The sequence below is a fragment of the Bufo gargarizans genome, chromosome 2, assembly GCF_014858855.1.
Source record: "Bufo gargarizans isolate SCDJY-AF-19 chromosome 2, ASM1485885v1, whole genome shotgun sequence".
In the NCBI taxonomy this organism is placed as follows: domain Eukaryota; kingdom Metazoa; phylum Chordata; class Amphibia; order Anura; family Bufonidae; genus Bufo; species Bufo gargarizans.
Window position 1 is genome coordinate 177,044,294 of NC_058081.1, and position 23,647 is coordinate 177,067,940.

Below are 23,647 nucleotides of genomic sequence, written 5' to 3' on the forward strand. Positions count from 1 at the left end.
TGTGTTTGTGGGGATGACCAATTGTTGCAGGAAGGCAGATGGAGGAATGAAAGATAGGACTGTTGGATTGCAACATGTCCAGTTCTTCTGGTTTTATGGCAGAGGTGTCTGTCCGATAGTGGCCTTCTACGCTTTTCTCACACAGAATACACGAACGGTTGGTCAAGCAGCACACATATGGAGTCAGGATCAACAGTTGTTGGCTGACACTGACCTATAGTATATGGCCAGCCTTACAGGCAGGTGTACCCCATTATACTTGTGTTAGCCTGTCACAATTTAATACAGTAAAGTGTCACTTGTCTGCAGGCCATGGAGGGTGATGATGCGTCGTGTTGCAGGTACTGCTTACTCCAGGAGAGGAATAGCAACTGTCAATATATGGATACCTTACTACAGCTTCTAAAAAATTAGCCCGGTGCACAATGGAGCATATGTCCGTAGCAGCTGATCAAATTCCGGACATCCTCTCCCAACCTGCCCTGGGAAGGTATAATCTGATCACTGTGGATCTACATTTTGTCTGCAGTAGATAAATGGGGTTCTGGGATAGAAAAGCATAAAGCAAAATGTAGTGTATGCATTTCACACACCTCTATAGCTATGGAGAAGAACTGTCGTGTCTGTTTTGTGATGTGGGTACAGTTCTTATTGGATGGATATCTTGTTAAAAAAAATTGTGTATATATATATATATATATATATATATATATATATATATATATATATATACACACACACACACACACACACACATATATACAGTACAGACCAAAAGTTTGGACACACCTTCTCATTCAAAGAGTTTTCTTTATTTTCATGACTATGAAAATTGTAGATTCACACTGAAGGCATCAACACTATGAATTAACACATGTGGAATTATATACATAACAAAAAAGTGTGAAACAACTGAAAATATGTCATATTCTAGGTTCTTCAAAGTAGCCACCTTTTGCTTTGATTACTGCTTTGCACACTCTTGGCATTCTCTTGATGAGCATCAAGAGGTAGTCACCTGAAATGGTTTTCACTTCACAGGTGTGCCCTGTCAGGTTTAATAAGTGGGATTTCTTGCCTTATAAATGGGGTTGGGACCATCAGTTGCGTTGTGGAGAAGTCAGGTGGATACAGCTGATAGTCCTACTGAATAGACTGTTAGAATTTGTATTATGGCAAGAAAAAAAAGGTTAACTAGAGAAAAACGAGTGGCCATCATTACTTTAAGAAATGAAGGTCAGTCAGTCCGAAAAATTGGGAAAACTTTGAAAGTGTCCCCAAGTGCAGTCACAAAAACTATCAAGCGCTACAAAGAAATCTGCGGGCCGCCCCAGGAAAGTAAGACCAAGAGTCACCTCTGCTGCGGAGGATAAGTTCATCCGAGTCACCAGCCTCAGAAATCGCAGGTTAACAGCAGCGCAGATTAGAGACCAGGTCAATGCCACACAGAGTTCTAGCAGCAGACACATCTCTAGAACAACTGTTAAGAGGAGACTGTGTGAATCAGGCCTTCATGGTAGAATATCTGCTAGGAAACCACTGCTAAGGACAGGCAACAAGCAGAAGAGACTTGTTTGGGCTAAAGAACACAAGGAATGGACATTTGACCAATGGAAATCTGTGCTTTGGTCTGATGAGTCCAAATTTGAGATCTTTGGTTCCAACCACCGTATCTTTGTGCGACACAGAAAAGGTGAACGGATGGACTCCACATGCCTGGTTCCCACCGTGAAGCATGGAGGAGGAGGTGTGATGGTGTTGGGGTGCTTTGCTGGTGACACTGTTGGGGATTTATTCAAAATTGAAGGCATACTGAACCAGCATGGCTACCACAGCATCTTGCAGCAGCATGCTATTCCAACCGGTTTGCGTTTAGTTGGACCATCATTTATTTTTCAACAGGACAATGACCCCAAACACACCTCCAGGCTGTGTAAGGGCTATTTGACCATGAAGGAGAGTGATGGGGTGCTGCGCCAGATGACCTGGCCTCCACAGTCACTGGACCTGAACCCAATCGAGATGGTTCGGGGTGAGCTGGACCGCAGAGTGAAGGCAAAAGGCCAACAAGTGCTAAGCATCTCTGGGAACTCCTTCAAGACTGTTGGAAGACCATTTCAGGTGACTACCTCTTGAAGCCCATCAAGAGAATGTGCAAAGCAGTAATCAAAGCAAAAGGTGGCTACTTTGAAGAACCTAGAATATGACAAATTTTCAGTTGTTTCACACTTTTTTGTTATGTATATGCTTCCACATGTGTTAATTCATAGTTTTGATGCCTTCAGTGTGAATCTACAATTTTCATAGTCATGAAAATAAAGAAAACTCTTTGAATGAGAAGGTGTCCAAAGTTTTGGTCTGTACTGTATATATATCTATATATATATATATATATATATATACACACACACATACACACACACACATACACACACAGGTGAAACTCCAAAAATTTGAATATCATGCAAATGTCCATTTATTTCAGTAATGCAAATTATAAGGAATTGCATTAATGCAGCTTAAAATTAGAATTTTGTGAAAAGGTTCAATATTCTAGGCTCAAAGTGTCGCACTCTGGTCATCTAATTAATCCATACCCCTTGAGCAAAGGGGACCTGAGATTGTGACTTTGGGGTTTCATAAGCTATAAGCCATAATCATCCAAATTATAACAAATAAAGGCTTGAACTATCTCGCTTTGCATGTAATGAGTCTCTCATCTGTTAGTTTCACCTTTTAAGTTGCATTACTGAAATAAATTAACTTTGCTTGATATTCAAATTTTTCGAGTTTCACCTGTACATGGCATCCATAAAGGTGTCAGGTGGAGACAAAAGCATCCATAAAGGTGTCAGGTGGAGACAAAAGCAGGATCTTTGGTATAACCAGCCATTCAGTGAATTCTGCTCCTTCACAGAAGACAACGTTCTGTTCGCCCTGCTTTAGTAGACCATAAGTGTTCTTTGAGGTTGCCCTGAATACTACACATTACCAGATAGCCTTATGTGAGCCACATGCACACGCAGACAAGGACCAGACCAACTCACTAAAACAGTTATATATTACTTACAGAGGGATTCTTTGAAAAGAACGGCAGACACTGAGCTGTATACAATGGAATAAAAATAACATGTGCATTGTAGTAGCTAGTCTGTAAACCAGTAAAGGAGGACGCAGTCTCACTTCAGGGAGAACTACCTTCCAGTCCCTGAGGTTGAAGGCTGGTCAGTGCCATCATCAGCGGATGTTACTGTACACATCTGAAAACGTCTGGTTTCATCTGTGTCCACTTCTCCTTTAAGTTTGATTTCACATGTTCTGGAGCAAAGATGTAATCGATGGCTCGGTTTGACAGATCCCATATTTGATGTGGGGTCAAGTTAAATGCCTTAGCAGCAATTTCATACTCCAAGGAAAGATCTGTAGCGAAGACGCCTTTATCGTCAGTCTAAAAAAAAAACAAAAAAACTTTCCCTTTAAAGCTGACCGCATAGCTACAGCATACAGAAAAACTAACAAAGTGCATATTCTCATTATTCTCATGTTAAAGTTTTTTATAGTGGGGGTCCAGATGCAGTTAATCGTCTACAACGAAGAGGCATAAGTGTTCAGCCGTACACCGTCTTTCCTTACAAGGAGAGACAGCGGTCAGCTGAGGGCTTCTGTCCCTACGTTTTAGTGACTGATCTCAGAATCCAGACCTTCACTGATCAAAACTTCTGACATGACTCCGTCATGTGAAAATACAGTTACTCTTTGATGCATTTTTCTTAAACACTTTTGCGTTAGAATTCTGGTGCTTTTTGCTTAGTGAAGCTCCTCCTTGGTGGCACAGTTAAGATCGGACATTAGGCAATAGCGAGGTTCACAAGTTATTTATAACCTGCTCGTGGTGGGTAACAACTAGAACACATCAGGAGAGACTCATTCGATAGGGATAATGGTATGGCATAACTGCATTGAAAACAATTGCATTCAGCACTCTCATGAAGCTCCTGTCTACCACTTTTCATAACACATAGTACCTCAATATAGGTTTGTGTAACACCTTTCAAGAAAGAAAAGTGATGGCGAACAAGGGCAGGTAACACCTCGAGTTCTTCAGAAATGTGCCTCATACTCATAAAAGTACAGTGTACATGCCAAATATTATAACACTTCTCCAGTTACATGCTCAATAAAGTTAAAATATAAAACAACCAAAAAAAACATACATACACTCTATAATTTGAACACACCTTTCCATTCCATTAGTTTTCTTGTTTAATTCTATTTCATACATTGTAGACTCATAATGAAGACATGAAAACGAACAAGGGACACGGAATTAAAATCATTACTTTAAAACATGAAGGTCAGTCAATCCAGAAAATTTCTGAAAATTGAAGGTATCTCCAAGTGCAGTCATGAAAACCATCAAACTCTATGATGAAACTGACTTATGGAGGAAATGAAGACCAAGTGTTACCTCTGCCGCAGAGGATATGTTCATTACCTGCCTCAGAAACTACAAATTAAAGAAGCACTCCCATCATTTTTTTTTCTTTCTGCTTTTTCTGTGCTGGTCTGCCATCTTTATCTGCATTTTCTCTCTACTATATTCATTAAAACTGGCTGCTTCTCTTTTTAACTTCTTTCCATATTGCTGCAATCTTGCCTACAAGTCCCAGAATACTGCTGTCGGAGGGTAACAGTGTAAATGAGGGTGAGCGGTTTCTCCATAATGTTGTTTCCACCCGCTGACTCTCCTCCTGGCAGTCTGTATTCTCATCGTCTTGACTGGACCTTATGATAAAAAATTGGTCATGTGATTATTAGATTAAATTATTACGTTTCGATTTCTAATATAAAAGGGGCTTTCCTTCTAGGTTGCGCTTAATCGGACTATCATTTGTTTTCCAACAGGACAATTGGTTCCTCCAGGCTATGTGTTGCGGAGCTTGCTCCGCTTGAAGATATACCCTCAATATCTTCACTTAAATCCCCTTGTAGCTGAAGAAACAGGTCAATATTCAAGAGACAATTTCCCCAGTGACTGGACGACACACAGTTTGGGAGTCAACTGACTTTACTAGGCATGTGCACCTGCTTTCAAACCTCCAACAGCCTCATTTACATACAATACATAGATTACTATGGTACAAGGAAAGGTGGGGTCAGACAATAGCAAGGGCTGATGGGAGGTTGAGGGGGGGGGGGGGGAAGAGGTACAGACAAGAAAGACATTCGATAAGTGGCGATGTTTGCCATAATGCTCCCCCAGAACCAAGCCGGCATACACAGTCTGATCCCAACGGATCGGCTTGGGGATGTCCGGAGGAGCGTTCAGTTTGTCTGGATAACCCGTCGGCGTTGCCATTTTGCTTCCCAGGGCGGTAGTGGATGGTAAAGTCAAAAGGCTGCAGCGCCAAACTCCAGCGCAGCAGCCTGGCATTGTCTCCTGACACCCTGTTCAGCCACACCAGCGGGTTGTGATCTGTGAATAAGGAAAAGGGTTGTCCATACAAATAGGGCTGCAGCTTTTTAAGGGCCCACACCACGGCCAGGCATTCTTTTTCTATGGCGGCGTAGCTTACTTCCCGGGGTAAAAGTTTTCTGCTTAAGTAAGCCACTGGATGCTCGCCGCCATCTTCTCCAACTTGGCTCAGTACTGCCCCCAATCCAAACATAGAAGCGTCTGTGTGGACAAGAAAGCGTTTAGTTGGTTTAGGGGCGGCAAGTACAGGTGCATTCACAAGAGCCGTTTTTAGTTGCTGGAATGCCTGCTCACACTCTGGGGTCCAGACTACTATCTTAGGAAGATTCTTGCGGGTCAAATCGGTGAGGGGTTTGGCCAGGGTACTGTAGTTGGGTACAAATTTACGGTAGTATCCTGCGGTACCTAGGAATGCCAGTACTTGAGTTTTGGTCCGAGGGGTTGGCCATTTGGCTACAGCCTCTACCTTAGCCGGTTCAGGTTTTTGTTGGCCACTCCCTACCCGGTGTCCTAGGTATTGGACTTCTGCCATCCCTATATGGCACTTACTGGGTTTCAGAGTTAATCCTGCCTCCCTAATACGGTCTAGTACGGCTCCTATGTGGGTCAGGTGTTCAGTCCAGGACTGGCTGAAGATCGCTATATCATCTAGATAGGCGCAAGCGTACTCCTGGAACCCATCCAATAGCCGATCCACCATCCTCTGAAAAGTAGCCGGAGCGTTTTTCATCCCGAATGGCATGACCTTAAACTGGTACAGGCCAAACGGGGTGACAAACGCCGACTTAGGGATGGCGTCTTCGGCTAGGGGAATCTGCCAATACCCCTTACAAAGATCTAATGTGGTGAGGTATTGGCCCCTGGCCATTTTGTCCAGGAGCTCGTCTATCCGGGGCAAAGGGTAGGCATCGGATATGGTCTTATCATTAAGCCTCCGGTAGTCTACGCAGAAGCGGGTAGTCCCATCCCGCTTCGGCACCAGAACTACTGGGGAGGCCCAAGGGCTTTCAGAGTGCTCTATGACTCCTAGTTGTAGCATTTCTTCAATTTCCTTGCGCATATTATCCTTTACAGATTCAGGTATGCGGTAAGGCGGTTGGCGGAGAGGGGTCTGCCCTGGTGTTTCTACTCTGTGGGTGGCTAACGGGGTGTACCCGGGGATATTAGAAAAAGTGGTTCCTTTTTCCCTTATTAGACTATGAACCTGCGCCCTTTCCTGGGGACTCAGCCGTTCACCTAACTGAACCTCTTCCAGGTCCTCTTTCTGGCCCTCTTTCTCTAGGAGGTCTGGGAGGTAAATTGTCAAAGTCCTCTGCGGCAGAGGCGCAAATAGCAGTCACCTCTTCTATGCGCTCGTAGTAGGGCTTCAGCATGTTCACATGGAGCATGCGTCTGCCCCCTGCTCCAGCGCACGGGCCGATCACATAGGTGGTATCACAGATTTGCTCCACCACCTTGTATGGGCCCTGCCAGGAGGCCTGCAGCTTGTCATTAGGGACTGGCCGTAGGATTAACACCTTCTGCCCGACCTGAAAGCTGCGGTCCCTGGCCCCCTTATCATACCATCTGCGCTGTCGTTGTTGGGCCGCTTGGAGGTTAGTACGTACCGCCTGGGTCAGAGCCTCCAAGCGTTCCCTAAACTCCAGCACGTATGGAACAATAGGGGTACCATTCGTAGTTACCCCTCCCTCCCAGTGTTCTCTAATAAGGTCTAAGGGACCCCTCACTCTCCTCCCGAACAATAATTCAAAAGGGAGAATCCCGTGGATTCTTAGGGTACTTCCCTATAGGCAAAGAGCAAGTGGGGCAAAAACCGTTCCCAGTCTTTTTGAGTGTCTATGAACGTGCGGATCATCTGTTTAAGTGTTCCGTTAAACCGTTCACAGAGCCCGTTGGACTGGGGGTGGTAGGCGGAGTTTAAGATCGGTTTCACCCCACACACTTTCCAGAGTTGGTGGGTGACCTCTGCAGTGAACTGGGTGCCCCTATCCGATATAATCTCCCGGGGAAATCCCATACGGGAGAATATTTGCATAAGGGCATCGGCTATAGTCTCTGCATGTACATTGGTCAACGCCACTGCCTCTGGGTATCTAGTGGCGTAGTCCACCACGGTCAAGATGTATTTCTTACCGGAGGGACTGGGTTTCGCTAGGGGTCCTATTATGTCTACGGCTACTCGACTGAAGGGTTCTTCAATTATGGGCAGGGATCTGAGTTTGGCTTTATAGCGATCCCCTCTCTTCCCTACCCTCTGGCAGGTATCGCACGTTTGACAGTATTGTCTAATATCCTTTGAGATACCTGGCCAGAAGAAGTTCTGTGTCAGCTGATGTTTCGTTCGGCTGATTCCTAAATGTCCTGATAATGGTATATCGTGCGCGATGCGCAGCAACTCTTGTCTATACTTTCGGGGTACCACTAACTGCTTAGTGGGCACGGGTATGGACCCTGCTACTACCTTCTCTGCATAGCGGTATATGAGACCTTTATCCCAAGCATATCTCTCTCCCTCCAACCCTCCTTGGTCCTTGTTAATCCTATCTTTATATACCTGCAGGGAGGGATCTAGGGCCACCTCACTGCCAAATTCCAGGGGGGCATCCCAGGGGAGAATAGGAGGGGTGTGTGGCATATTGTTTACCTGAGCCTCAGAGTGATCGGATGGAGCCGTGGTGCGTGCTTGCTGCCAGGTAACAACCGGGTAGGCCTCTTGGATAGTTGGTTGAGGGACAAAAGCAGAGGTGAGCTCCCCCAAGTCGTTGCCCAAAATAACATCAGCGGGCAAATCCTGCATAATTCCCACCTCCACGTTTCCATGCCCTGCCCCCCAATTCAAATGCACCTTGGCAGTGGGAACTTTGTAAATTGCTCCCCCTGCCACCCGTACAGCTACACAGTCTCCGGTGAGGGTGTGCTTAGGCACCAAATGATTTCGGACCAGGGTTAACGTGGCCCCAGAGTCACGTAATCCTTGTATACTCTTCCCCTCCATGTGTACCACCTGGCGGTGCCCCTGACGGTTGTCTGAGGCGGCTTGTATGGGGTTTACCTCGTGTAGGATCCCCAGAGGCTCTTCTATTGAGGTGATTGTGGATGTTGGGAGCACAGATTCTCTTTGGCAGCAGTGTACTGCAGCCCGATTGGGGGGAGAAGGACCCTGGTAGTTCCAGTTCTGGCGAGGTCGGTTACGTGGGCAGTCTCTCTGGATGTGCCCCTGTTGGTTGCAGGTGTGGCAGCGGATCGGTGGTCGGGTATTGTACCTAGGAGGGTACTGGTTGTGGCTCGCGGCTGGTCGTGGGTGAGCCAAGGTAGTCACTGCTGGCAGAGGGGTGGTAGATCCATACGTGGTCCGGTGTGGTGTGCGTTGGTCTCGTCTGGTGTCTTGGAACTCGTCAGCTAGCTTGGCTGCCTCTGGTAGGGTACGGGGTTTGCGATCTCGTACCCAATTTTGCAGTTCTGTGGTTAGTCCATTAAAAAACTGCTCCATTACTATTAACTGAAACATCTCTTCCATAGTGGTGACCCGTGTCGCTTCCATCCACCCCTTGGCGGCTCGTTGTAGTTGGTGTGCCCATTCAGTGTGTGAGTCTTTTGTTTGTTTCTTGATGTCCCGGAATTTGAGTCGGTATGCCTCAGAGGTAATGGCATACCGTGCTAGGATGGCTTGTTTGACTTTGTGATAATTCCTGATGTCTTCGTCTGGGACGGTTCGGTATGCCTCTGCGGCGCAGCCTGACAATCTACCTGCCAGCAGGGGTACTTGGTCGGCTGGGCTGATGTCGTGTAGCTGGCACAACCTTTCGAAATCCTGTAGGTATTCGTCAATATCACTTTCTCCTTCTGTGTAATTTTTAAAAGCTTGGTAGGGAATCTTAGCTTTTCCCTGGGTAGTGCTGGTGGGCGCTGGGGCTCTTTCCCCAACTCGCTGAATAGCGTTTTGCTTAGCTACAATGTACTCGTGTACATCTGCTATCAGTCTTTCTAGTGTCTCCACGGAGGGGGTGTTTGGGTAAAAAGCTAACCTGCTATTGAGCTCTCTTGCAAATTCCGTTGGCTCTGTCTCCTGTGGAGTTGCCGCAGTGGTCGCTCTGTCCCCCTCCATGAGTTCGGCCACAAGAGTAGCTTTGGTTTTTCTTCCCCTTGCTTCCAATAATTCCTTTAACGTAGTTCGTTTCAATGTTGCATAATTTGTCTCCATTCACCGTTCGTTCGAATGACTGCACATATTCTTGAACTCCGCTATATCCGAATGGCTGTTTCAACGAACTGCTGCTTTGCTGTGCGGTTTGCATCCCGCCGCTTGCCACCAATTGTTGCGGAGCTTGAAGATATACCCTCAATATCTTCACTTAAATCCCCTTGTAGCTGAAGAAACAGGTCAATATTCAAGAGACAATTTCCCCAGTGACTGGACGACACACAGTTTGGGAGTCAACTGACTTTACTAGGCATGTGCACCTGCTTTCAAACCTCCAACAGCCTCATTTACATACAAAACATAGATTACTATGGTACAAGGAAAGGTGGGGTCAGACAATAGCAAGGGCTGATGGGAGGTTGAGGGGGGGGGGGGGGGGGAGAGGTACAGACAAGAAAGACATTCGATAAGTGGCGATGTTTGCCACACTATGTAAGGGCTATTTGACCAAGAATGAGAGTGAGGGAGTGCTGTGTCAGATGACATGGCCTCCACAATCACCCAAACCTAATTGAGATGGTATGGGATGAGTTTGATTACAGGGTGAAGGAAAACCAGCCAACAAGTGTGCAGCACCTCTTGGAACTCCTTTAAAGCTGACTGAGAGAATGCCAAGAGTGGCAAAACTGTCCTCAAAGCAAATGTGGGATTCTTTGAAGAACAAAAACATATAACATATTCTGGTTTTATACTTTTTGTTTACTACTTAATTCCATATGTGTTCCTTTATCGTGTTCATGTCTTCAGAATCTACAATTTAGATAATAAAAAAATAAATAAAAAAAACATGGAATGGAAAGATGTGTTCAAACTTTAGGCTAAATCAAATTAGGCTCCTTTCACATCTGCTTCTGAAGCTACTTTCGGGGCTTCCATCACAGAAATTGTCAAAAGTAGCGGAGAGAAAAAACCTGCATGCAGGACTTTTTTCTCAGCTAACAATGTTCTCCCAAATGAATCCCATTATAGTCATGTTCCTTTTGTGTCATTTATGTGCTGAATATGGCACTTCCGTTATATTTGTTCCTCTGCTCCTATAACGGAGCAAAAGAACATAATTAAGAAGTGCTGATGTAAAAGCAGCCTTACCTCCTACTCAATGCAGTCATTTTGCATGATACATTGTTAGATCCCACATATCTAATTGTGCTTGCATTCTGTTCTACACAAGTTTTAAACAGGTAACAAATATTAATAGACTTACACATAAGACAGTTGGATGATCCAGGTTGTACCAGAATCCAAAATGATGCTTGTCATATGAAGGAACAGTCTGTCCTTTAACATTTGAGGTCAAGCAGAGTTCTAGGCAGAGTAGTGATCACATTATTAGATTTTAGTCATTTTTATATTTTTCATACTGATATTAAACACCTAGCTAGCAGCAAGGTCAATGAAACTGAATAAACCTAAATAAAAACCGAGTACAGAACTAAATGTTACTGTCTAAAAATACCAAGCAGGGCCGACTCATTATGTAACCTTCATAATACATACTTAAATGAGGGTTTGATATTTAGCACTGCTAACTGCCACATGGTTAGTCATGGCTGTCTCTAATAGAAATGATTTGGCATTTGAGTCACTCCTTCAGATCCCAGCAAGGTTGACTCATTTATGAAGATCATTTCAGGACAAATCTGCCTTTAGTATACCTATATATATTAAGGTATAAAATAATGGAGGTCATTTATCAAGACCGGCATTTTGACGCTGGTCTTCATATGTCCCTGCGCATTCCTCCACCAGTCCGTGTGCTTAGAGGGAAATCTTCTCCATCTCGTAGCTGGCGTACATTTCAGTCACCATTTACGCCAGTAACGTGATGTAAATTGTGGTATATGTGGCGGGGCTGGGACCCTGACCATAACCCCTGCCACATACCCCTTTTTGGAAAGTAGACAGGGCCACGTAAAAAGGAGACTTATACTTAAGCACAATGGCATTTAAAAAAAAAGTTATGCCAAAAATCTGGCGTAGGGCCATTGTAAATGCCCCCAATAATATGGATATTTAAGCCTTACAACAGACTAACTGTAGAACTTAAACCATTAGTAAAAAGTGTAATATCCTACATTTACACTGCTATTAAGTTACTTGAAGTTTCTGGCTCAAATCCTGAGCTGCACTACTCAGAGGTTCTGATGACATCATGTTCCCTTCGGATTCCTTTTTGCAGTGTTGTCATGGGGACCTTGTGTAGACAAAAATCACCACATACAACAATTTCTACTTCCTAACTGGCTTGAATAGTGAGATGTGTAGACATATATCACAACAGTAAATGTTTTCTTCTGCATCTGACAGTACTGCAGTGTTAGGTTTCAGGTCTGCCATTTTAGTTCATATGTCAGCATTAAGATAGATATTAAAAACTAAACCTGTGTTACATGTACCCCAAACGGTAAAATACCATGTGTCTAGAGTCACGAAACACAAAAGGTGAACACATCATTTTTGTAAGCAGTTTTTTGGTGTACAAAGTCACAATTTTTCGGGAGTTGGCAGGAGGAGGCCCACTCAAACTTGTGCACATTGGACCAGAAATCTATGCCAGTGTTGAGTGACCGTCTGTTTTCAAGTTTGGCGTACAAGGTTCGGGTTATCTAAGAATTCCGTTATGGTCCATGGTAGTGGAATCCATAACGGAATTCTTAAATAACCCGATAAATAAACCTTGAACGCCGAACTTGAAAACAGAAGTTTGCTCATCACTAATGCCACCTCAATTGCTGGTCTAGATTTTTTTTTCTGGTGCATAAAACTCCCTACAATGCACCAAGATGATTACCTCTTAATAATTCTGGCATCATAAACCACTTCGGTTTGTTATTAAAACTGGAACAAGAAATGCCAATCTAAATACATTCCCTCCATGGTCTTCATGACTACAGTTTTAGGGCTCATGCACATGACTGTTGCCTGTTCTGTGGCCCGCAAATTGTGGATCCGAAAAACACGGATACCGGCCGTGTGCAGTCTGCATTTTGAGGAATGGCTGGGTAGGGTTGTTTCGATACCAAAATTGTGATTAGTTTCGATACCATAAAAAAGTATGGAGATACTCAATACCATGCCAAAAAAATAAAAACACCAAAAAAAAAGCCACGTGCATTCTGCATTTTATGGAACATCCGGTCCCATAATAGAACAGTCCAATCCTATTTTTTGGGGGGACAAGGTGACCCCAAAAATGAATAATGGCGAATCGCGTAGTTTTTATTTTTTTCCTGTTACGGGGCTCACCGCATAGGACATTTTTTAAATATTTTAATAGTTTGGACTTTTCAGACGTGGCGATATGTAATATAAAATATATGAACAATAAATAAACATATGTAAAATTGGGAAAGGGAGTGATTTATACTTAATATTTTGATGGGGTTTTTTTGTTTGTTTTTTTAACTTTTTATTTAATAACTTTTTTCACCCTTAGGAGCCAGAACCTGGGATCTTTTAATCCCTTGTCCTATTCACCCTGATAGATCTCTATTAGGGTGAAAAGGATCTCGCACTCTCCCTGCTGCCCTGTGCATAGTGCACACAGCAGCATGGAGCTTACTATGGCAGCCAGGGCTTTGGTAGCGTCCTGGCTGCCATGGTAACCGATCAGAGCCCCAGGATTACACAGCTGGGGCTCGGATCGGAACTGCCACTGCCACCAATGAGGGGGATGGGAGGGGAACCTATGGCCACTGCCACCAATGATTTTAATACTGGGGGGGGGGGGGGGCGCACTGTGTCACCAATGATAATATAATTAACATTTAATACAGGAGGCAGGTACGGCACCTGAGGGGTTAACTGCTGCTAATCGCAGCTCCCCGCCAGCACCCGCCTCCGGGATTTGTATTAAAGAGGACCTTTCATCTGGCAAAAAAATCTGAACTAAGTTTTATGATATGTACAGCGGCGCTCAGGGATCTCACTGCACTTAGTAGTAAGTTTTTTTTCTCCCAGGCTGTGAGCTCTGCACTGCGAATGGCCAGCGCTACAGCCTAGGAGAAGGAGACACCCAGGAGAACAAGGACAGTCTCCACCCAGTATAACCAAGTCCCCGAAGATACCGGAGGGCATAGCGGGAGAATGGAGCGGCGCCCGGGGATAATAGTAAGTGCAGTGGGATCCCTGGGCGCGGCTGTACATATCATGATACTTAGTTCACAATTTTTTGCCAGATTAAAGGTCCTCTTTAAATATTTACAATCATTGGTGGCGCAGTGCGCCCGCCCCTCTCTCCTCATTGATGGCAGCGGCGGCACAGTGGGGAGGGAGAGACTGCTTCCTTCTCCCCTGTGCTGCTGAGGAGAACACGGAGCACGCTGAGAGCAGCGCGAACCATATTCTCTGATACTAGACTGCGCAATAGCGAAGCCTAGTATCAAAAAAAGGCAAAGCCTGGTATCGAGGTCGACACCAGGCAAAAGTATCGATTGGGTATCGAAAATTCGATGGGCTGTAACAGAATAGCCCTAACCTTGTCACCATGGATGCCATGGAAGAGACATATGGATGTTGACAGCACATGATGTGCTGTCCGCATTTTCCGCGGCCCCATTGAAGTGAATGAGTCCGCATCCGAGCCACAAAAAATGTCGATCACGTACAGATAAATGTACATGAGCCCTTAATCTCATTTATCATACACTACTACTTGGTCTACACAGCATATCATAAATGTAAATTCAAAGTTTGCTTCTTACATGAGGACCAATGATGTATTTTACCATCATACAATATAGCAGTGTGTGTACAAACAGAAACACAATATCTACCCATGGGTATGCGATGTTCCTTAACCACTTCAACAATTTTTGGAGAGTTACAAAGAAAAGTTCCATGTCCTATTCTATCTGGTGGAATTCCAACCAGAAGCTCACTCTCCTCTTCTTGACTGGGCACCTATAAAAATCAAATTGATTACATATTGGTAAATCAGCATCAATCATTATACCTCAGTCTGATAAATAAACATATATGACGATAATGCAGCAAATACTTAAGTCATGGCCTGAGCAGGGAGACACATTACAGCTAATTATTTGAAACCATGAGTTTCTGTCTTAGATATAAGACCTTGTTTTTTCATGGCAGCTTGTGCTACATATACTTCTTAAAGGAAATGTGTCACTATAAAATGACCTATTATTTAAATCAAATGTTTATGTTTAACATACTTGTAAAGGATTTTTGCTAATGTTATTTTTCATTTTCCAAGTCGCCATTTATTTTATGCACTTATATAGCGCTGCTATATTCCGCAGCACTTTACAGACATTAGCATCACGCTGTCCCCAATGGAGCTCACAATCTAAGTTCCCTATCTTTATGCCTTTGGAGTATGTATAGTTAAAAAAATAAAAATAAAATCTTCTCACGGGCCACTAAGCTTAGTAATAGTCACCACTTTCTGTTTTGTGGAGATCACTTGAAATGATAGTGAATATGGAAGAGTAAAAGCATATCTTTTTTTCCCTCAAGTCGCATGATTACCTTATTGAATATCAAAAAGTTCAAAATACATTAAAATCAATTTAACTAAAATTCCTGTCCCCAAGTTTCCACATATTCAATGCAAATTATTTCCATAAATAATTTACCCAACCCATGTAACCGCCAGGAAAGAGGCAAGAGAAGGAAAAAAAAAATCAATCCTATGTCCAGTGAGACCGGATTTTTTTCCCCTACATAGGGGCGACTCCTCGTTCTGTAATAGATCTGTTCACATATTTTAACCAGCTGGATCAAATTCTCCCATTCACTTATCTGAGGGGAGTTTTCTGTACGCCATCGATGAACCACCACAACTCTAGCAAGCATTAATATTCTACTGATGGGCTTTTTCCTACATATCTCTACCTCACTCAGATCATTCAGGTTCACAGCCCTTAATGCAAAAGGTCCATTTTAGCCTCTATTATGCGCAGGACTTCACTCAAGAATGGAGAGCGGGACAATCCCAAATAAGGTGTAAAAAATCTGCTGTGTCTCCCTCACATCTAGGACATCTATAGGGGATTATCTCTATATTTAAACCTGTAAAGCATAGTAGAGGTGGTGTATGATGTTAAATTGTATAATCCTATGATTATTATTACAGATTGAGACCTCCTTAATATTTTTAATTATCCTATTCCAATTTTCAACAGTGATCTCCCCAATATCCTTATTCCACAATCTTATCGTTTTAATTGTGCTCACCATATCCCTAATAATGAAACCAGTTTTCACCTGTAAGGGTACGGCCATACATGGCATAAACAATACAGATTTTTCATTGCGTTTTCATTTCATTTGGTATATATTTATTGGTTTACTATCAACGCTACTACTTCTGAACGCTATAACCCTTTCAGGACCAGGACCTTTACTTTAGAAAAACTTTTGCTGTCATGGTGACATATCAAAGACTTTGATCAGTGAGGACCCTGGTGCCGAGACCCACCTTCCCCCTTGCGATCGTTAAAATAAGGATTAACACTCAGCTGAGCACTGTTTTACCTTGCTGCTGAAGAAGTGAGAAGGGACAGTGCTCATCTCCTCATTGTAGCAATCAGCAGGGGACTCAGCGCTCCATCTCCACTGATCGAAACCTTTGATATGTCAGTATGACAGTTTTGCCAAAGTGTAGCTACTCTTTAACCCTTTAAGGACCAAACATGGCGCCTGCTCACACGTGCAGCGGGTGCCATAGCCGCTGGGTTTCTGCTATTTTAAATAGAAGAGACCCCCAGCACATGTATGCGATCAGCCATAAGGCTGATCACATACATTTTCCCTTTCAGATGCAGTGGTCAAATGTGACCACGGCATCTGCGCTGTCCGGAAGCGGAAGTCGTGCACTTCTGCTCCGGTAACAGAGTTCCCTGGCTGAGATCGGGGAACCTGTTACATTGATCTAATAGGCTGAAGCCTCAAGCAGGCTTCGGTGCCTATTAGAAGACTATACCAATACAGGCAACTAGGTGACAGCGTTGCATTGGTATAGTGCAAATGAAGTGTTCAATGGTGTCTATATAGACATCAATGAACACAATAGGCAATCTAATGATTGGCAGTTTTTGTCACCCAAGATGACTTAAAAAAAGTAATAAAAAGTTTTTGCAAATATAAAAAAAAAAAAAAAAAAAAAAGTTCAAATCACCCTTAAAATCATCCTTCAAATAAAAATACTTAAACAATAAAAAAATAAACATCATGGACATCGCCGCGTGCAAAAATGCCCTTACTAAAATATAACAATATTAATGGCATATGGCAAATGGCGTAACATGAAAAAAAATAAACAGCCAATTTGCCATTTTTTGTTACTTCAACTACCCAATTTTTTTTATGAAAAGTGATCATAAAGTCACACACACTTCAAATTGCTATCACTGAAAAGAACAGGTTGTCCCGCAAAACATGAGCCCTCGCACAGCCCTGCACAGATATCTACAAAAAAGTTATAGGGGTCAGAATATGGTTATAAAAAAAAGGTTTTCGATTTTTTGCAGTATTAAAACACAAAAAAAATTATATAAGTGTGGTATCGTTGTAACCATACTGACCCGGAGAATGAAAATAACGGGTCAATTTTACCGCATAGTACAGTGTAAAAAAATAAATAAAAACTCTTATCAGAATTGCGTTTTTCCCCAATTCTACCCCATTTGGATTTTTATTCCTGCTTCCTACTACATGGTATGCAACCGTAAGGCCTCTTGCACAGGAACGCAATGCACGAACACCCACCGTGGGGCAGCTGCAGCGGATCGCTGACCCATTCACTTTAATGGATCTGCGATCCGGCCGTTCCGCAAAAAGATAGGACATCTATCTTTTTGTGGAACGGAAGTATGGGATGAAACCCCATGGAAGCACTCCGTAGTGCTTCGGTAGGGTTCCGTTCCGTGCTTCCGTTCCGCACCATTCCGCATCTCCGGATTTGTGGACCCATTGAAGTGAATGGGTCCGCATCCGCAAATGCGGTCCGCAATACGGCGAAGGAACGCACACGTTTATGTGCAATAAGCCTACATGGTGCCAATAGAAAGTACAACTTGCCCCGCAAAAAATAAGCCCTCATAAAGCGATGTGAATGAAAAAACAAAAAGGTGCTGAATTGCGCAGGGCAAAGGTTTATTTGGAGATCCGGTGATGTACCGGTCTCTCCAAGGGGAAAATGAAGCGGAGGCTTCCGCCTAGCAGTGAGCCCGGTGACATCACCAGCACTAATGGGCAGGCTTTAGCGCTGCCCTAGCCTGTAAAACGGTTAGGGCAGCGCTGAAGCTCACCCATCAGTGCCGATGATGCCATCAGAAACATTGCTAGGCAGAAGCATCCGCTTAGCAGTGTAAAAAATATAAACTAACTGCTGTATCGAGCAGGGCAAGGGATGCTCATATCAGGGGGGATGCTGGGTGAAAAAGGGGATATGTCCGGGTTCAGAGCTGAACCTGAGCCTCTTTAACTGGTATATGAGATCCATATAGGGTGCACAGTACCAGTATGCAGCAAAAAATGTAATTGTAGAAGCACCGTTAAAGCAGATAAGGACGAGGACTGTGAAGACAAAAAGTGACTGCTAATATTTAGTGTTACATATTTAGCATGAAATTGATGCATGGCCGTTAGAACGTTAATGGCACCAACCTCCATACAGAGGCATGATGGGAGGACACAAATCACATCCTCCCAGTATCCTCATTTTCCCGGTGTCAGTCAGTAGACTGCAATGTCCTCACAATGTCACAAGTTTCCACAGCAGAAGCCAGAATACAAAAAGGAAAATTTCTGCCTTCGGTTCCCAATGCTGAACAGAGAACTTCCTGTGAGCACCATGATGATTTCAGCTCCCTGTCACCTCAGTGGAGATGGCCATCTCTCCATCATGACTTTGCACAATACAGTTAAGCCTGCAGATGTATGCCTTTACTGTACAGGGCAGTAGCGTTTAGAATGTAGATGTGGGAAGCGGGTAATATGGGACGTTGGTTCAATATACACATTGTTTCATAGGTCCCTAAACACACTCAGATGTGTGATATTCTGAAAAAAAACATACCTCTGACAAATGAAGAGCCAGTTTGAGACCAGACCTTCTAGCTTCAGTAAGAAGATCCATGAAGTCTTTTCCATGTCCAATCTGAAATCATTAAACGTTAGTCATACTACAGCCAAGAATAAGGTCATATACACACAACACTGGGTATGAATATCTAGCCAGGTATTCTAAATGTTATAAAGTGCTGGAAAATCAATAGGATATGCGATCACTTTACGATGGGAGGGGGGGGGGGGATCAAGCATCTGAGATACCCACTGAATCTGAGAATGAAGGGGCCACTGCGCTGGTTTAGCATTTTGTCCCTTCATAGTTTTTTCAAGTGAATGATGCCAGCTGTAGTTCCCTGCACTGCGGGTGGCAGGGGAGCCGCTGTGCAGAGATTCTATAGAGGAGGATGCACTAAACCAGGTCCCAAAGGTCAGAAGCTCCAGATCATACAGAGATGGCATATCCTAGTGAAATTCACAGGGCTGTGTAGTCGGAGTCATGTAGTCGAAGCTAGTTTTGCGTGGAGGCGGCGTCTGTAGAAATGTACTGACTCCAAATCCAGCTTAAAAATAATTTTATCTGTTATTATTATTATTGTGTAATTACTTTATTACATTTCATACAAATTTAGAAAAGTTTAGAAATGTAAATTATAAATATATTTATGTTCTATCCATCTAGGGTTGTGCGAATCGGGTTTTGATTGCTTTATCTGAAACCAATTTGTTTAAAAACTTTGTTAATAATATGAGCTCCGTCTTACTGTAAAATGCATGTCCTCCGCGGATTTCTTTCCGAAGTTTCAGAAAATGTGGTGAGACTTACTTTGTTTCTCCTCTATCACACGTCAGTTCGTACTTATCAGAATACTAAGCACAACTAGGCTTTCTGCCTCATTAGTGAACCAAAGTTCAGCTTCGTATTTTGATACAGTAATTTATGCCAATAAACAAAGTGACATGCGATAGCAGCGAGACGAAGTAAGTCTCGACATATGTAAAGAAACTTCGGAAAGACCTCCACGGAGGACATACATTTGAGGGTCCGTTCACACGTCCACAAAATGGGTCCGCATCTGTTCTGCAATTTTGCAGAACCATTCATTTTCAATTGGGCCGCAAAAGATGCGAACAGCACACAGTGTGCTCTCCGCATCCGCACTTCCGCCCGCGGCTCCGCAAGGAATAGAACATGTCCTATTCTTGTCCACAGCCATGGAAACGAAAAGGCATTTCTATCATAGTGCCGGCCATGTGCGGTCCGCAAAATGCGGAACGCACATGGCCGGTGTCTGTGTTTTGCGGATCCGCAATTTGCGGACGTGTGAATGGACCCTTATAGTAAGACGGAGCCCATATTATTAAGGTAGCTTTTAAAAGAATCAGATTTGGATACGGCAATCCGAACCAGATTAACTTAACCCTAAAAATCAAGTGATAAGCAGGGTGTTCCAATGGTGATAGACAATCAGTTCTCACCTCTCCTGTCCCTGATACTAGGCATCTTCATGTTACTCCAAGGCCCTTAGTTACAATACTACTGAGCAAGTGCACTAGTGGGCATGCCTGCAGTCATCTCACAACGGCTAGACAGAACAGGAATACAGGGTTGTCTGTCATGAGCCTGTGTGCGGCTCATGTTTGCCCATCTTCTGGTCAATAATTTGTTTAACTCTTCCGCGGCATGGACATGATCATCCGGCTCCAGCGGTGATGTGACTTTTATGGGCATGTCACTTCTGAATCCAGTCATTGGCTGCAGTGGAGCAGATGATAATGAAGTAAACAAGCCGGCGAACCAGAAGATGGACACACTGTAGCCAGTGTGCAAGACCGAAGCTGCGGACAGCAGGTAAGTATGAATCTTTCCATAGCGGACGAGGGCTGCAAGCACCAGTGAAAAGCGATTTATTCCCAGATAACCCTTTCATAGCAGCACTGAATGCAGCTGCTATTCTTTTTAAATGTTTCTTTTATTCCCATTTAGATTTGCCCCTGATTCTCTGCATTTACAGAACATGCATATATAACTTTTCCTGATGATACATTCATAGATTTCTTAAAATAGGTGTATAACAGTATTTTCCATTTATTACGTGCATAGTACATTGCATGTTTAATGATAGGAATTTAAAACATTTCAGAAATGTTATTCCAATAAACATGGTTTCAGTTCCATCTAAGTAGCCAGATTACTTACATGATAGTAGGAAAAAGCCCCATGTTACCATTTTACTACAGTAAATGTGTCATTAGTAAATTATTGGCCATTTATGAAGGAGTCCGAGTCCAAGTGTGATAAGTCAGAACTTTGGCTTACTGGCTCCGTAGCCCTGGATATTCATCATCATCATCATCATCATCATCATCATCCAAACAAAAAATGAATCACACATTATAAACTTCTAAGCTTTTTCCTCCTTCCAGAAATCTAGAGCCGGTCACCTCCTTATAAAGTTTTAGTATAATTTATCTTTGTCTGCTTTCTGCTTTTTTTTTTTTTTTAATCCTCTTCAGGTTACAAAATCTCAAAAGCTATTTGATGCTTATTTGCCTAATCTGGATGAAACTCCTTGTGTTTTACGCACATATTCTGAGGCATTTTCGGTAAACTCTCTCGCTAACCCTATATTCCAAGAACAGATGGCACATATGAGATAAGGCCACATTTGTCATGCCTCCCTTTGATACTAGGCTGCATAGTCAGGGGCCCCCTCAAGGTTAAGACGTCAGGAAAACATTTTGTCTACGTTCATCAAGAAGACACAACATTTTCTACATGGCCATTTTCAACCGTATTAGTATAAACATCTAAACTCTAACATTACAAAACAAAATATTAATTATAAAAATTCTTCTATGTTCAGGTCAAAGCCTCAGCAGAAGACATAACACTGTAAGATAGATCCAAATGGTTCCCACTGACCCAAATGACCTACAGTATAATGTCTGTAATTTATTATTTCCTGCATGACAGGGATAACCCCTTTAAACGGGTTGTGCAAAAATGGGAGGGTTATTGGCAAACGCCCCCCATTCTGAAGGACCTGCAAAGGGAAGCTTACTTACCTGCTTCCCGGCGCCGGCTCCGTCTTCTCCCAGTTTGCAATGCTACTTGGGGCTCCAGCGATGTCAATATCGGATTTCACATCGCCAGAGCCAAAAACAGGCTGAGGTGGTGTTAGGCTCCCCTTGCATGGTGCCAAAAACCCTCCTATTCTTACACAACCCCTTTAAGTGTATTATGGCTAACTCTTGCAGTCACATACCAGTATCTGTATCTCAGCTTTTCAGCAACTAAATGTAAAATGTTTCTAGCTATCGACTACAAGGAGAGATCATGAACACTGTTACATATAGATACATAAAGTATACTAGAAAGTTACATAATCAGAAAAAGAACACATATAATGGGTATTTAATACCTATCATGAACAAAAAAAAGAACGTGATGTCAGAAGTGGAGCGAGCGGTGAATGGGCAAGAAAGCCTGGGAGTCGATATACCACTCACTCAGCTCTCAGAGAGGCGCTTGGCAGAAACAAAGGGGCTCAGCCCCTTCATTTTAGTGGTTAGTCTCAGCCTCGGACCAACAATGATCAAAACGTCTGACAAGTCAAAAATATTTTAAAATCATAGCTACTCTTTAAGACTACTTTCACACTAGCGTTTGGTGCGGATCCGTCATGGATCTGCACAGACAGATCCGTTCAAATAATACAACCATCTGCATCCGTTCAGAATGGATCCGTTTTTCTTATATTTAACATAGCCAAAATGAACACCATTGAAAGTCAATGGAGGGCGGATCCGTTTTCTATTGTGCCAGATTGTGTCATAGAAAACGGATCAGTCCCCATTGACTTACAGTGTGTGCCAGGACGGATCCGTTTGGCTCAGTTTCGTCAGACGGACATCAAAGCGGAATGGAGGCGCAACGGAGGCAAACTGATGCATTCTGAGCAGATTCCATTCAGAATGCATTAGGGCAAAACCGATCTGTTTTTGACCGCTTGTGAGAGCCCATGACGGATCTTACAAATGGAAAGCCAAAATGCCAGTGTGAAAGTAGCCTAAACAAGCACTAAAGGGGTTGTCAGGGAATTAAATGTTTGAAGCGGATGTGGTGCTCAGGCAAGCTCTATGGCCTCTTCATTACGAGGCACAGTGCTGTACATTCTGACTGTTGAAGCTACTACACATAGCTCTATCCCATTCACTTGAATGAGAAGGAGCTGAAGTAAGCTTTATATTAATATCAGATGGGTGGAGGTCCAACTCCGCAGAACTACAGCGAGTGCTATGCCCCCTTCATTACCAGACACAGTGCCATACAGGCTTTAGCAGCAGTCTCTGATACTGCAGCTTACTGAAGCTCCATCCCACTTAGGGCTCATGCAATCAAACATACTTTTCGTCCGTGTCTGTTTAATTTTTTTTGCCCGTATGCGGAACTATTAATTTCAATGGGGCCACAAAAATAATGGAAAAGACTCTGTGTGCATTCCGTATCCGTATATGTCCATTCCGCAAAAAATAGAACATGTGCTATTCTTGTTTGTTTTGTGGACAAGGACAGGCATTGTTACAATGGATCTGCAAAAAGAAAACAGATGTAACATGGACGTTACATGGATGCGGATCCGTGTTTTGCAAACTGTAAAATACATACGGTCGTGTGCGCATGTTTTTAAGTGTGAGGAACACAGCTACATGTAGTACAGCCACTGCAGAATGGATGGCACTGTGTCTGGCAATGGAGATGCTGCAGCACTGCTGATCTGATATAGATGGTCTACCCTACAGATATGTCATCAGTTTTAAAATTCTGGACAACCCTTCTAAGTGTGGAGTAATACAGTCTGTAAAACATTTAGCAACATCAACATTAATTAGGATTTACAGGAAATGTGAGCAAACAGAATAAATTGAAC

General features: G+C 43.3%; 2 protein-coding genes across 3 annotated transcripts in view; both read right to left on the bottom strand.

The window, feature by feature from the left end:
- Window positions 1–3,043: 3,043 nt before the first annotated feature.
- ADAL (adenosine deaminase like) overlaps window positions 3,044–23,647 on the bottom strand; it is a 44,509-nt gene continuing 23,905 nt past the window's right edge. For both annotated transcript variants that reach the window (XM_044283303.1, XM_044283304.1), the window contains exons 7-10: window positions 18,724–18,804; window positions 14,453–14,579; window positions 10,882–10,982; window positions 3,044–3,448 (exon numbers count right to left, since the gene is read on the bottom strand). In XM_044283303.1, coding sequence (XP_044139238.1) covers window positions 3,248–3,448; window positions 10,882–10,982; window positions 14,453–14,579; window positions 18,724–18,804 — 510 coding nt within the window. In that variant the 3' untranslated portion in view covers window positions 3,044–3,247. The remainder of the gene's footprint in view (window positions 3,449–10,881; window positions 10,983–14,452; window positions 14,580–18,723; window positions 18,805–23,647) is intronic.
- On the bottom strand, window positions 5,459–9,604 carry LOC122929666. The gene is made up of 2 exons (XM_044283302.1): window positions 8,121–9,604; window positions 5,459–5,677 (listed from the first exon to the last, which is right to left on the bottom strand). Exons 1-2 carry the CDS (start codon window positions 9,579–9,581, stop codon window positions 5,645–5,647), a joined length of 1,494 nt encoding a protein of 497 aa, XP_044139237.1. The 5' UTR covers window positions 9,582–9,604; the 3' UTR covers window positions 5,459–5,644.